This window comes from Eschrichtius robustus, chromosome 7 (genome assembly GCF_028021215.1).
Source record: "Eschrichtius robustus isolate mEscRob2 chromosome 7, mEscRob2.pri, whole genome shotgun sequence".
Lineage (NCBI taxonomy): Eukaryota > Metazoa > Chordata > Mammalia > Artiodactyla > Eschrichtiidae > Eschrichtius > Eschrichtius robustus.
The window spans coordinates 5,265,982-5,281,386 of NC_090830.1; the positions used below are offsets into that span (position 1 = coordinate 5,265,982).

At 41.5% G+C, this 15,405-nt stretch overlaps 1 protein-coding gene across 3 annotated transcripts in view; it reads right to left on the reverse strand.

Moving 5' to 3' along the window:
* Window positions 1–6,181, reverse strand: part of BICC1 (BicC family RNA binding protein 1) — a 301,081-nt gene extending 294,900 nt beyond the window's left edge. For 2 of the 3 annotated variants that reach the window (XM_068547505.1, XM_068547507.1), the window contains exon 1: window positions 5,830–6,180. In XM_068547505.1, the coding sequence (XP_068403606.1) occupies window positions 5,830–6,019 (190 nt within the window). In that variant the 5' untranslated portion in view covers window positions 6,020–6,180. Of the gene's footprint in view, window positions 1–5,829 lie in introns of all 3 variants that reach the window. The other variant, XM_068547506.1, reaches the window with a different exon arrangement.
* Window positions 6,182–15,405: the final 9,224 nt, after the last annotated feature.

Here is a 15,405-nt window from a genome sequence, read left to right on the forward strand (position 1 = left end):
TCGCGGGGCTCTGCAAGAGGTGAAGTGAGGACCCCAACCCAGGCCAGCCTGATAGCAGTTCCTGAACTCTTCACCGCCAGGCTACACAACCTCTGATGGATTTTATTCATTTAGTTTCTAAAACAATCTGAACCTTCAGTTCTGCTCTCTGAGTCTACTACACTTGTCCTAATAAACTTTTCTGATTGGAAGACTTTCACTGAATAAAAAAAGAAAAGATTCATATGCAGTTGTTTTAAAAAAAAAAAAAAAAAAACCTGGCAAGCATTTGCTTTCCAGTGTTTTGAAATCCTTATGCATCACATGGCACGGGGCTGCTGGGGCTGCTACAGTACCGTCTACCAAACACCACGTGCCTGGCACTGAGCTCCACTTTTCACACACATCATCTCGTTCTGCGCTCACAACACCCCTGGAAGATAGGACCATCATGGTCCCCATCTTACAGGTGAGCAAACAGAACACGTTAGCCCAGGCGCAACATTTTCTTTGAAAAACTCTCTTTCGAGTCACCAATGAATGACAAGTTCGGAGAAACATCAAACTACAATGGAGATTAATGGATTTTTGCGGCTAGTCTCTAGTAAAAATATTAGAAGTGACGGGCTCCGGACCGTTCAAAGAATGAAAAATACTCAAAGCAAGAACAATGACAGCTAAAGAGAGTGCAAAGCCCTCGCCTCCTGCACAAAATCGAAAACTCCACACTCGCGTCCAGTACAGCTTTACTCATACCTGCTCCTCCACCTTTACAAGGGGCTAATACACTGGGCGTACGGTGAGCTACCAGGAAGGCCAATAAAAATATTTAGATAGCTGTGAATGTTCATTTATTATAAACCATTTAATTCATTTTCAAGTATACCTGATTTTCATTTTCAATATGAGAATGTGCATTTTATGAACTATGGTTTATAATAAATATGGTTATTAGTGATTTATTCAGCACTTACTCCGTGGCCAGCGCTGTGATGTTTTGCATCCATCTTTTTTTCTCTTAATGGTCACAACCACCTCAGATGTAGGCACGATTAACACCCCCTTTCATAAATGGGGCTGCAGGTAATGAATTTTCCCAAGCTCCCTATTTAAAGGTAGGACCAAGACTCAAATCCAGATCTGGCCAAGAACACTTTGCTTTCAACCATTAAGCTTCATAAAGTTATTGGATTTGTTCTTATTGTTTATTAGCCTTAATCAAGCCTTAGCTAGAAAACTACATTCAGCTTAGCTCTTGTTTGTTTTCTTTTTCAGCACTCCCCCATTCTCATATATTTTTACTTCATCTCTCTCCCTGATCCCACAAAAGCATCTAAAAGATTATTATCTATTTACCAAATTATAAGACAATCTTCACTAAAGTTTGCCAAATTAAAAAGATATGTAGGGACTTCCCTGGTGGCGCAGTGGTTAAGAATCCGCCTGCCAATGCAGGGGACATGGGTTCGAGCCCTGGTCCAGGAAGATCCCACATGCTGCGGAGCAACTAGGCTCCACAACTACCGAGCCTGCGCTCTAGAGCCTGCAAGCCACAACTACTGAGCCCGCGTGCCACAACTACTGAAGCCCGCGCGCCTAGAGCCTGTGCTCCGCAACAAGAGAAGCCACCGCAATGAGAAGCCTGCGCACCGTAACGGAGAGTAGCCTCCGCTCGCCGCAACTAGAGAAAAGCCCGCGCGCAGCAACGAAGACCTAACACAGCCAAAAAAATAAGTTAATTAATTAAAAAAAGAAAAAAGATATGTAATTACATAACTGCTGCTCTTACTTTTAATCAATGTGTGATCAGCTGTTTTAGTGGCTAGTTCTACTCCTCAAGCAAGCAGTGGTCAATGATTCCTGTTCTGCCCATCACTGTGAACATGTAAAAACATGTTTGTTTTTTTTAATTTTTTAGCCACGCCGCATGGCACATGGGATCTTAGTTCCCCAACCAGGGATCCAATCTGTGCCCCCTGCATTGGAAGCACAGAGTCTTAACCATTGGGCCAACAGGGAAGTCCCCAAACCATGGTTCTTAATGTCTTTAACAGCAATATCCTAAAAGCCCACCAGACATCAACCTCAATTCATAAAAACAGGCCACTGCCCCCAGACCACAATTCTTTCTATGATGAAATACAAGGGATTCCGAACCTTGAAAATGCCTATGAGTCTAAATTTTATGTAGGGATTTTTAACTGTACAGCACGCGTATATGTTTTTCAGTGTAAAAATAAAAGTATAATCATAAGATGTAAAACAACCCCAAAAGAAGAAAAAGGAAAAAAAAAAGGAAAAGTATAAATGTACAAATTCCATGTTTGTCTCTCAGGACACTGGCCAACACCAAGGCTGTATTTCTGACTCTTCTGACCCATTTATTTGCTACTTTCTCCCAGACTTTCCTCTAGACCACTCTCCTCCCTCTTTACATACCATAAATCACATTTAATTGACTGAAATGAATCAATACTACTATCCCACATGAAATATGAAGTCTAAATTCTGAAGATCCGTATTAAGTAAATCAAGAACAATTTTTCTTCATTATTATAATGTTGTCCGTCGTGTCTATTCCAAGGCCTACCATCCCCATCAAAAACCTAAACTAAACTTGAAAATCAATTCCCATTTACAAAACTGTTGACTAATATAATCAATAATCTTCATTTAGATTCAAACAGAAGTGTCAGATACTCTGCACGGCTGTTCCAAAGTAGTTATTAGATAAAAAACAAAAGCAAAAAATAAAAAACTAGTGATCTTTTTTCCTACATTTTTGGCCTGGTGGATTTTATGTGTATCAATTCTTTGGGGATTCATCCAAGAATGGTATTTCATTTCTTTGACCACTACCCTACTGCCCATATTTTAACCTCACTGAATTTTTGGTCCATTGCGTAGAAGAATTTCTCTACTAATAAAAATACAACCCATTAAAGATTAACTTACCCCCAGGACAGTCTCTCTGGAAACAAATTCCAAGCATTATAATCACCAATTTGCACTATGTAGACTTAAAGGCAGAGAATCTTATTTATCCTGATTTAAATTGGAAACCTGCACATATTTTAAGGCGATTGTGTGAGGAAAAATGGCAAATCCAAATTCACAATAATCAGAAACCCAACCAGGCAAATACAGACTTTTCTTAATTGGCACTTTTCAAATGAAAAGCTTTCCGCCCAAGGATATCTAACAATATTAGAATATTTGTTGACTTTCCAAACTTCCTACCTTGTTCTCTATTTTACTTCTTCAATTATGAAACTGCAAAATTCTTTTGTTCTCTAGATATTTAGATAGAGACTACTGTCAGAAATTGTGATAGGCATTGGAAGTTATTTGAATCCGTGCTATAATATTTATTATTAGTAATAATAAAATCAACTGATATATATTAAGCTGTTAGCATTTATAAAACAGTGTGGCAAGTTTTAGCTTATTAAGCTTTATCTCTGTTAATTCTCACAAAACTCTAAAAGAAAGGTACTAATATCAGTCCCATTTTACAGATGGACAAACTGAGACAGGGAGGTGCCCAGGAACTGTCCCAAGGTTCCACAGGGATTTGAACCTAGGTCTGAGTGATTCCAGTTGCCCACGCTTGCTTTAACCACCTAGTATCGAGCAATGAGACACATGATTGTGTTTGGTTCAGAAACTAGTCTTATTCCTTCAAACATGGTGGTTCTAACAAAATTTGACACTAGGAAGCATGCATGACAAAATGCGTTGGTACACAGTGCACTGGGTTCTATTGTCAAATGTGTTCAAACTTACTTTCTTAGAAGGCACAACTCACTTATCAGTGATTTTGGAAAGTTAATCAAAGCACTATGTTCAATTATTCAAGAAATCTTTGGAGTCGAAGTGTGACTATTTCATTAATACATACATTGTTGAAGAAATACTAACTCAAGAGTTTCTGTAAAAGCAACTTCATCACAGCAAAGCAATTTTAAACTATCTCATGTCAGAATATCATATCTACAAAGGGAATGGCCTTCAAATTTTAAAAAATGCCTTACCCATATTTCGTTTCATTCTAAATGGAAATTAATTAATTCAAAAAAGAAATCCACTTCTAAAGCTCAGGTTATGCAAGAGGGCTTCCTAGGAGCTAACATCACTGTCGTTACTTGAATGTGCGTAGGCAAGACAGGTAAGGAAGACGTAGAAGATCCATCTTTCACAACCCTCCAAATGTACAAAATAAACTAGAAACTTGCTGAAAGGATAGGTACGTGTGTTATCAGTTCAACCCAAACAATCTCACAGCAATATTTTTCTGGATAAATTTAATATTTTGTTTTATAATAGGAACTAGGCAAAAAAGAACCACGGAACAAATGGAATAACTAAAATAGGTTACTGAAAGGCAACTGGGGCTTTAATTTCCAAATCCACTTTGCAATATTCCTATTTGAACAGTTTATCACAGAAGTAACTCTCCTAGAAAGTTACATAATTTAAGGAGGAAAAAAAGAGGGAGTAAGACAGAGACATGATAAGCACTGGGGATGTTTATCAATAAAAATAAGCAACAAGGGAGATGAGTTTGTAACTCATCCAAAAACGCCTACCAAACACTCTTGCTATTTGTTTCCACCAAGTTATTGTTTTGGAAAACATCTTGTTCTGTCTTAAAATAACCTGCTTAATTGTTCTAAAAAACCACTGCATTTCCATGGAGGGCTAAACAGCTCCCACACTGCGATGCACTGACTGATAAATTCAAAGTAAATTAGGCACCAAGCCACAAAAGAAAGTTGGAAAGCTCCAATCCTCCCTTCATATAAGGATACGAGCTACTGAATGAATCCACCACTGCACCCTCAGTGAAAGTAATGCCTGGTCCCTCTACAATATTTTAAGAATAACAGTCATTCAAATTACCTTATTTCTCTGGATGATGGAAATGAACCACACTGGGGACTACAGGTAAGCTAGTAATTAACATTTTTAGGGAAGATCAAAATGACGTTGGACATTTTAGCATGCACTCTGAGAACTCCAATCCTCCCATTAAAAGTCAAAATTTGTTCCCAGTCCTGTATGGTTAAAGCTGTTACGCCTGGGAAAGTCCCAGAGAAACGAGGGCGTTTAAAAAAAAAAAAAAAACAAACCCAAATTGTGAAAGACAAAGTAAGACACCCATAATACGGGAAGACTTTTATGAACCGAGTGTAACTCAAGATGTGTTTTATAAGCCTGTCAGGCGATGAACACGCACTGTCCCCCAACCCAGCAGCACCGCCCTGACACAATCCCCACGCTTTGGCCGCTCACCCCCATGCTGGCCCCTCTTACTCCGGGTGCCGGGCGGGAACTCCTGTCTTAAGCTTTTGACATCTGCAGAGCGTTTCCCAATAGCGAGACAAGGCCCCTCAGCTGGAGGAAGTGAATACTGACAAGAGGAGGGAGAGAAACAGAGACGGAGCTAGAATTCCAGAGTGCCAGAGAGTGGGGAGGGAGTCACGCATACTCTGCGCGGTCCGACTGGATCCGGATGGCATAGGCCAGGTGTCCGGACTAAAGCTGGCATCTCCAAAGTCCAAAAACGCCACTTGGGCGCGCGGGTACAAACACGGCCTTCAGCTTTTCTGAAGCCGGTCAAGTTAGCACAGGGTTCTCGGTGCCCGGAGACCTGGGAGGCGTGGAAGGGTGGAGACTCCCGCGAGGTCTGCACTCCCTGTGGGTGTCCTCCGGCTCCGCGGGGGAAGGGACGGGGGAACTAAGTCGGCTTTGGGCCGGAGCGGCGGGCGCCGGGACGCGGGGCGGGGATGTCCGGGAAGGAGTCGCGGGCGCAGCCCGGGAGTCCGAGAACACGGGGTGGATGCCTACCTTGTAACATGGCCTCAAGTTTCTTCCTGTCCACGCGGAAGCGCTCCTCGCTCCACTCGGGGCTGTGCAGGGGCGCTCCGGCGACCAGGTCGTCCTCCGAGCCGGGCATGGGCGAGTCGGTGCTGCGCTCGCTGTTGGAGCCCGGGTCCGACTGCGCCGCCAGGTAGCCGGGCTCGCCTTGAGCGGCCATGGTGGGCGCGCGGCGCTCGGGCTCCGGCTGCGGCCGCCGCTCTGCCTGCGCGGCCGCCTCCGCTCGCCCGCCGGGTTCGACTGGCTCCCCGCGCCGCGACGCTAGCTCGTGGCCCCGCGGCCGCCGACGCCGCCGCCAACGCCGCCGCCACGGAGCCCCCTGCGCATCCCAGCCCCGGGCGCCGCCTACTACGCCCGCCGCCCCTGGTCCTGGCCCCGGTCCCCGGCCAGTGGCTGCGCCGCCCCCCGCCAGCACCGCCCGCGCGGAATGAGCGCGCCGCGCCGCCCGCGCCTCCATCCGCAGGGCCCCTGCGCCCCCTCCCCGCCCGCCGCCCCTGCAGCCGCGCGCTCATTGGCCGGGCCGGCCCACGGGGAGCCGCGGCGGGCGGGCGGCCGGCCCCTGGCTCGCGCACTCACTCGCGCGCACACACTCACCACGTACACGCTACCACTTTCCTGCGCTTACACGTCTAAATCTTGTCCCACACACATGCTTTCACAGTTCTTCCGTCACAGACACTCGCAAGTTCAAGCACAGCACCCTCCTGAACGCGCTCGAAGTACACACACAATGCCCCTTCTATTGACGTACGCACACTACACCCTGAAAGTCACAGCCCCGGTCGGTCCCACAAGTTTGAAACAGGAGGAAGGAGAAAAAGAGGATTGCGGAAGAAACAACGTCCATCTCTCTCAGACATCACTGTGGTCCTTGCTTCCAGGCAGCTCACTCCTCCACCAACTGTTAAAACCAGATTTCTCCTCTCATCCCAGCAAAGTGGCCAGCTGCACAAGAGGCGGGCAAGAGGCTTACTCTTTTTATTGTGAGGAATGGGATTTTTTTTTTTTTTCTTGAATGAGGTGAGGAGGGAGTCATTTTCTATGTGATTCTCAAGGAATGGATTCAGCTGATTTAAAAAAAAAAAAAAAAAAAAAAAGGAGGGCTCAGGAGAAAAGAGGCTCTGAGATTGCAGTGGCGGTTAGCTGGATCCCGCTGGCATCTGGGCAGGGCTGTCTTGTCAGGGACTGAGGGCTTTTCTCTGTTCCCAAGGTCAGTGCCTCACAGGTGATGGCCAGCAAGCTGATCCTACCTGAGCACGCCAGCTCACCCACTGCCACTCTCAAACTTGGACTTGAAGCACCAGGAAATCCTGTTGGAACTCTGTTTTTCCAGTTCGCATTGATTCTTACTCTCTCTTGTGACCAAAAGCACAAATTTTTTTTGACATTTTTAGGGGCTGGGGATGGGATAGCTGTTTGTCACCGACCACAGAAGGAGACTTACTGGCCTACATGAGGGGCAAGCCATATCGTTGGCATGAGCCTGTGGACAATCGTGTACTGTGCTTAATTAAGTGAAATTCTTATCAGTTCCGTTGCCTAGTTACCAAGAATTGACTCTGCGCTGAGTACTGTGATGTGATTTGACAGATGAGGACACTTGGACTGTAAGAAGTCAAGTGACATGATTAAGGTCACACAGCAGCAGATAACGGAGCCAAGAATTGAACCCAGGTCTGGGTATCCGGCACATAATCTCCACAAAACCCTGCCTTGTTGAACAGGGAACCCCCCTGCTCAGAGTCACCTCCTGAAGAACCAGGAGCAGATGTACAGCTTAACTGGTCTTTGATTCACCCTCCGTGTTCCTTCTCAGAACTTATTACTTACTGTGCAGAACACTAATTTAAGCAGCAAAAGAGGTTATCAAAGAGCCTTCCATCAGAGATGTTGACCGTTTTTTGTGTCAACAAACATTTTTGGGGGAAACCTACTACGTAATGAACACTGTGTTAGGCATGAAGAATGGTGACAAAAAAACAAACACTATCCTAGTTTCCTGGAGCTGACATTTCAGTGAGAAAGATAGAATGTTAACCAAAAATAAATACATAAATCACTCAGAAAAATATAAAATTGCACCTATATTAAGCATTACAAATAAGAGACTCAACATACGAGAAAAGCTGTAAAGAAGTAATTGGATTCAGTCAGAAAGGTCAGTGGAGGCTTCTCTGAGGAAGTGACTCTGGAGCTGAGAACAGAAGTTTGAGAAGAAATTAACTGGGCAAGAAAGGGGAGGAAAGAGCCTTCCCTGAAAATGATCATTTGATCATAATAACACGATTATGATCAAATCTATTACAATTATCCTTATTTTCCAGTTGAGGAAACTGAGGTACAGGAGATAAAGTAACTTGCCCAAGTTTGCACAAATAAGTAAGTTGTAGAATCGGGATTTGAACCCAGGCAATCTCCCTTGAAAATTAGGTGTGAAGTGTGCTATGCTTAGCCGCCAAGCTGTACTGGCTCTCAATTGGATCACAGTGTAAGCAAAGCTCATGTAGTTAGAGGTGGCGGCATGGGGAGCTAAAAGAAAACCAGCATAGCTGGTACAAGAGAATGAGAAATTAGATGGTGTTTGCCAAGACAGGAGAGGTATGTGAGGAGTACAGCTTGTAAGCCCTGCAGGCCAAGTTAAGGAGTTTTTGCTTTTATCCCTAGAGCAGAAGGAAGCCATGTAGAGGCTTTAAGCAAAGGATGATGTACTTAGATTTACATTTTAAAAAGATGACAGTGGCTATAATATGGAAAACAGATTGAGAGACCTGATAGAAGTACTTAGGTCAAGTAAGAGACTGCCCAGGAAGTTTAGATAAGAAATGCTGGTAGCTTACTTAGAGTGGTGAAGATGGAGAAACGTGAGAGGATTTGAGAAACACTTTGATTGTAAATATCATCAGCTAGATGGGTGATGGATTGGATATGGAGTAGTAGGAAGGGAAATGCCAAGAACGACTCTAGGGTTCTGGCTAACATAATTGGAGAGAGAGAGGTACCATTAACTGAAATAGGAAACACCAGAAGAGGACTGACTACCTTGGAGGAAAGATGACCTTGAATTGGATATACTGAGATTACGGTGCCATTGAAACCTCCAAGAAGATATGTCAAGTAAGCAATTGGATATATGGGTCTGGAGTTCAGAAAAGAGATCTTGACTATAGATTAAAATGTGTTATTTATTTGTTTATAGGTAGTAATTCTAGTCATATGCATGGGTACCACCATCTAAGGAATGAGAAGAGAATTAAAGAGGACCAAGGAAAGAGCCTTTCACAAATTCTAACATTAAGTGATCAAGTAGATGACAGTATAATGGGAAACTTAATAGAAAAAGTAATGAGAAGAAAAAACAAAACAAAGTTTTATCATGTAAGCCCAGGAAAGATTGTGTTTCAAACAGGAAAGTGTGATCATCTTTGTACAATAAGAGAGGTCAAAAAGTTTTGATGGAGGTCACTGGAACCTTAGCAAGAAAGCCAGAATGGAGTGGTAGAGAAGTGAATATAGCTAATGAAATGAGGAGTAAAGACAGCAATCTGGGAGAAGTTTGGCTAAGAACAGAAGGAAATAGTAGTAGCTGAAGGATAATGTGGGTAGATGTTTCTTGTTTATCGGGTTGGTTGGCTGTTAGGTTGGATGGCTGTTAGGTTGGATGATGATTTAATGGGTGAGGTTTGAGCACTGGAGAAACCACTATACATGGTCCAGTTGACAAGAAATGGAATGTATAAAAAAGAAAAGGAGTCATCATTATTATAGGGCTTTGAAAACAGGAACAGAATAGACTTTAAGATACAAGTAGAGGAGAAACAGTTCATCAAAAGATGAACAGATGAGTATAAATATAGGTCAGTTTGTAGGCTTCATCTCTGGAACACAAGGGCATCCCATCTGATGGCTTTTATTTTCCAAAAAAAGTAAAAGTCAAAGTTATCTGTTGATAGTGTGGGAGAAGAGCTGCCAGAGGTTTGAGAAAAGTAGAGAGGGGTGTGTGTGAGTGTGTGTGAGTGTGTGTGTGTGTGTTTAGAGGTTTTAAAATAGCTTTTGCATCTGTAAAAGAATGAATTGGAATGCTGCTGCTTTAAATCAACTATACTTCAATAAAAATTTTTTAAAAGAATAAATTGGTACTGTTGAGAGTCCAGTTCATGTTGGTAGTCATAAATTTATAATGGGATCACTCTGCTTGTTCTGACTTTCTCCACCAGTGCTAAGCTTCATGGGTACAGGCACAGAGAAAACATAGGAGTCCTGCCAAGTAGGTGAAACACCAGGAGCTAGAAGGCAATGGAACAGTGCCTGATGGCAAATAATTTTCAACGTAGAAGTTGAAACTTCTCCAACGTAGAGGTAGAATCCAGCAAAACTATCAATCAAACATGAGGACGAATTCATGCATCCATATGAGGGGTCTCAAAGACCTCTCCTTATACTCTATCTGAACAAGCTGCTGAAGGTTGTGTGCCACCAAAACAAAAGAGTAAATCAAGATGAAGAGAAAAACATAAAACGTGGGAAATAAGAGATCCAGCACATGATAGAGGCAAAGGGGCTCCTCAGAATGATGGTGAAAGGAGAACAAAAATTGGAATAGGTCAGACATCTCCAGGGTTGAGATTTCTTCTAGATTAAATAGATAGACTTCTTGACTATGAGCATATTCAGAGATTAAGAAAGTTTTTGGAGACTTTGGGGTTAAATTCATGATTGGTTCATAGAAAACTATTAATAACTCCGAGTATTGATATAACAAAACATTGTGCTGAAAACTTAACAGTATTCTCCATGGCTGAGCTGTAATTAGTATTTATGTAGTTGTAATAATGTAAACTCTGGATACTGATCTAACCTAAATTATAAATATAACTAGATTAGGAATTTGAGGATTGGGAAGTATACATGTGGGTAGTGGGGGCTTTGGGGAGGCAGTAGTACAAAAGTGAGACCTCATCTGCTCTAGGGGAACACCAATAGATAATGACTAAAGCTTTTTTAAAATCAAGAAGTAGCAATATAAGCATGTTATGTGGAGATATGAGGTAAAAATAGAATGGAGCTGAAAGTGTTGGAAGTGGTTGCCTGTAGGAAATGGGAAATGGGGGGAAGGCATATGTTATACTTCTGGTTGTTACACAAGTCTTCTAGAACAAGTTGATTCTTTAAACCATATGGATGTATAACTTTGATTATAGAAAAGGTAATGAAGTAATACATAATACCATTACTGAAATGGTATATAAATAACAGAACCTTGAATTCACAACTTTGAGTGCTGTGCTCTTTCTACAAAAATTGAACCACAGTTTGAATAATTGAAAATCTTTGTTTCCATTAAGTATATTTGTTTTGTTTGTCTTTATCTTCCTATTTCATTCAAGAAAAGAATAAATTTCAGTTACTCAGAAGGATAGGAACAGATCAGATGCCAGGTAATCAATTGTGCAGGTTTTTTTTTTTTTTTTAAATGGAGTAAAGCTCTCAAAAAGAAAAATCTGGGACTTCTCTGGTGGCGCAGTGTATAAGACTCCACACTCCCAGTGCAGGGGGCCCAGGGTTTGATTCCTGGTCAGGGAACTAGATCCCACGTGCATGCTGCAACTAAGAGTTTGCATACCACAACTAAGGAGCCTGCCTGCTGCAACTAAGACCCAGCGCAACCAAATAAATAAATAAAATATTTTTTTAAATCCCTGGGAAAAACTTAAATAACTAAGATCACCTTAAATCTTCAAGTTTACAAAACATGAAAATCCATAAGACTTTAAAAGAAAAAAAAAAAAAAAAAACAAGAAGTGAGTGTTATCTTACATTTACTTTAGAAATGCACGCCGAACTTTGATTAGTGGTCATCTAATGAAAAAACTCCTCTGAGAACTTTTAAAGTAAAATGGATTGGTGTTCTTTTCCAGATTCTCTTAATTAGTTTCCCTGAATTTGTTTCTTCTAAGACAAAATACAAAACTATTGATCCTAAACTGATGTATTTTTGTAAGAGTTTCAGAAATTTATATTAATAACTACTTTTCAATTTTAATTTAAAACCTTGGCATTTCACTTACATTTGAATAATCTCAATACACGGACAGATATTACTCAATTAAATGGCCTACAAAGCTCTTAGAAGTCCCCTCGCTTAGCAATCCCCACTCATTCTCTTTATACATTTCACACTCCAACAGTGCAGAGCAATTTGTAATTCCTGGTCTAGTCCTGCTCTCTCATCTGGAGCTCTGTGCTTTGCAAATAGTATTCCTCCAGCTGGAACGCTCTCTCCCCTTTTGTTTGCCTGACCTTCACAAACACCTCACAATCAGGTTGATCTAGGTTCTCTTTACCTTTTTTTTTCCATGAATACTGTGCTCATTCCCATTAAAGCAATTATCTTTGCATTTATTGTCTTTATCGTCATCATTATTATACACCTGATGACTCAGTTCCTGAAGGCAAGAAATGTATCTTTACATCACTGTGTCTCCAACACCTAGCAATTGCCTGGTACTACACAGTCTAACAAGCTTTTAACCATGCACAAAGAAACATATGTTTAGAAATTATTTTGTGATACAGTTTGGATGATTATGTAACCAGAGAGTAACCAAGTTGAAGAAGAGCATAAATAGAAAAGTTAGAAAACTCTAATGCTAGAATTAAAAGCAGCTGATAGGTAGGAACGTTCTCTTCTTAATTTGCAGCTGAGGAAACAGAGGTCTGGAGAAATGAGACAAATTGATTAGAGTGCCACATTGTGTGAAAATCAACTTAGAAGCATCAATGTTGAACCTGAAAAATTATCTGGTCCAGTCCTTTTACTTCACAGTTCAAAAAACTGAGACCTAAAAACTCAAAGAAAAATGAAGTTGTGCAAAGATATGCTTAAAACGAATGAAAAAGTTGATTTTCAGCAAAGCATCATCCAAGAAACTATTTGTTTCATCTCATTTTTTTTCACTTTAACTTTTCACTGCAACTTTTTGGCCCAAAATTATAGCCATGGTATGGTACAGTATATTTTAGAGATCTTAAGTGAATATTCTAAAATTATATAAAATTTCCCTGTAGTGTCAAATTAAAAGAGCAGCAAAGTATTTGATACTCTATTTTAATACCTTAATATTTGGTTCTAGGAGGAGGCTTACTTGACATAAACACAAGTGAAGTAAGAAAGGAAGATGAGCATGCCATGTAGCGTGTCTTTTAGTCTTTTCAGACTAACAATAACGCCTAACACTTACTGAGTATTTATAATTTGCTGGACACTGTTAATTATTTTATTTGTTTCTCACCACAATTTTATAAGGTTGGTACAACTATCATCTCCATTTTACAGACGAGAATAGCTAATACCTCACGAGGATAACATGCCTGGAGACCCACAGTCTGGAGTGGTTGGGGCTGAAACACAGAGACACCTGACAGATGGTGTTCCATCACACTGGCTTTCTCTCCTATCTGGGCCTGATTACATGTAGCTAATGCAAACTGTTAGAGTGGAAGGAACCTGAGGCTCATCGATGCTGGTAGTTTTCACATTTAAAAAACAGAATCTGTGTTTCACATAAACTCTAATGCAGAAAGCTCTTACAGAAGACTAATAATAACAGAGTTATTCTGGTCGAAAAAGGACAGGGGATTCTTACTAGCTCAATTTTCACCTTTTCCTTCCATGATCCCAGGGTTCCAAAGGCTCACAAAACTACTGATCTCTCTTTCTCTCTCTTACACACACACACAGGCACACACATTTATATCTGGGTACAAATAAAGCATATAGAACCAAAGTGACTTGCCTAAATTCCACAGCTCAAAGCATCAAGGCATGTTCAGGTTTTTACAGCTTTCTCATCAGAAAAGGAATGGTTTTGTGTTTTCCAGAAGTCAAGGGCAGAGAATATCTAGCTGCCAGAGGGCATGTTGGATTCTCTTACTATTTCAATAAAATAGGCTTCTGATAAAGAATATTATGAAAAGTAAAAATTTTCATTGGGGTTTCAACCCCCCAATGCTGAAAAGGAAAAGAGAAAACGTAGGTCCTTGAAAAGAGAATAGAATGAATCCAAATGGAAGAAGAAAGTTAAACAGCAGACAGAAGAATAGAAGAAGGAAACAAACTTTCCCAGTCACTGAATTCCAACATTGCCCAATACTCAACTTACCAAAATGGGAAAGGGAAAAAAAAAAAAAAAAAGCTAGCAGTGCCATGTTGAAACTACCACCCATGGAGATGTATAAGCCTCAGCCTCACGGCTCCTACAAGTTTCTGTCCAAGTTTCAAGGCACATGTTAATTGTGCTTTTGATCTACAATACCAATATTTTACCCTGTCATCCAGGATAACTGGACTAACAGTAACGTGCAAATTTATCCTCACGAGCCCCTGGGACTGAAGAAGATGGAATGTTTAGCAAAAGACAACAGAGTAATAAGCATGTGCAAAATTGTACCTTCCTGCATTTTTTTTTTTTTTTTTTTTTGACGGACTGGCAGGTTGCTGGCAATGTGACTTTCAGATCTAGCCAGAAATGGAGCCATAAAAGCATCCAGCCTTCAGGGATGTGAGAACTGACTGGCTCCTCTTCTAACGCTATACTCAGTTACAAGGTAAATTTCACCAACGTCACTTACGTGCTAAACCTCACATCACATGAGAAGAAGAAGATCCCAGAAACGAGGGCCTTCCTGGGCAGCTTGTGTGGCAAGAATGGTTCATAGCAGGAAAAGCATGGGTCATCAAAGGAAGGACCAGGCCCCAAAACTACAGAAACACCAGCGGGCAAATACACGGCACAAAGTCTACCACACCCTCAGCCTCCGCTCATGGCTGACATTACTAGTTGATCACAGCCCCTTCCACTCCAGCTCAGGAAATGCTTCTCAATGAGTCCAAAGAGCCAAGACAAATCATGTGGGGTTGGCTCTGGATATGAAACTTCATTGCCATGTTGGAGCCAGTGCTGTGGTTAAGGGATTGGAAGACGAATAGTCATTCAGTTGGACCCAGACTGTTGAACTCTCCTTCAGAGAAGGTGAGCCTAAGAGCAAAGGAAGTAAATATCCTACTCATCATCGGCTGTTCCCTTCATGATCCCTCTGTTTTTGTACAGAGAAAATGAAAGGGAATCAGATTGAATCTACTCCACGTTCAGAACGTGGTAGTGCGCTACGACCATGTAGAACCACCAGTACGTACCGGCTCACAGTCCTAAACTGGACTTCAGGAGACCTGGATTTTAATCGCCGTTCTTTCACTAATTCTGTAACTTTAGGCAAGTCTCTTAATTTTGCTGGACCTGATTTCCTTACCTGTAAAAACTGGGAACAGTTTGGTTTGGACTATATGAATTTTCAAGTTCCTTTTAACTCCAAATTTCCATGACTTAAAGAAGGTGCTCACTTATTACTCAGTTCAGCAACAGGCAGTTTCTACATAGAAAAGGTTCTTTTAAAGAAAAATTAATAGAACAAAGGAAGAGCAGGAAGACCGTCAAATTCAACGTGGTAGAAGTAGTAGCTCATAAAGTTAAAGGCTACTCAAAGTCAGTG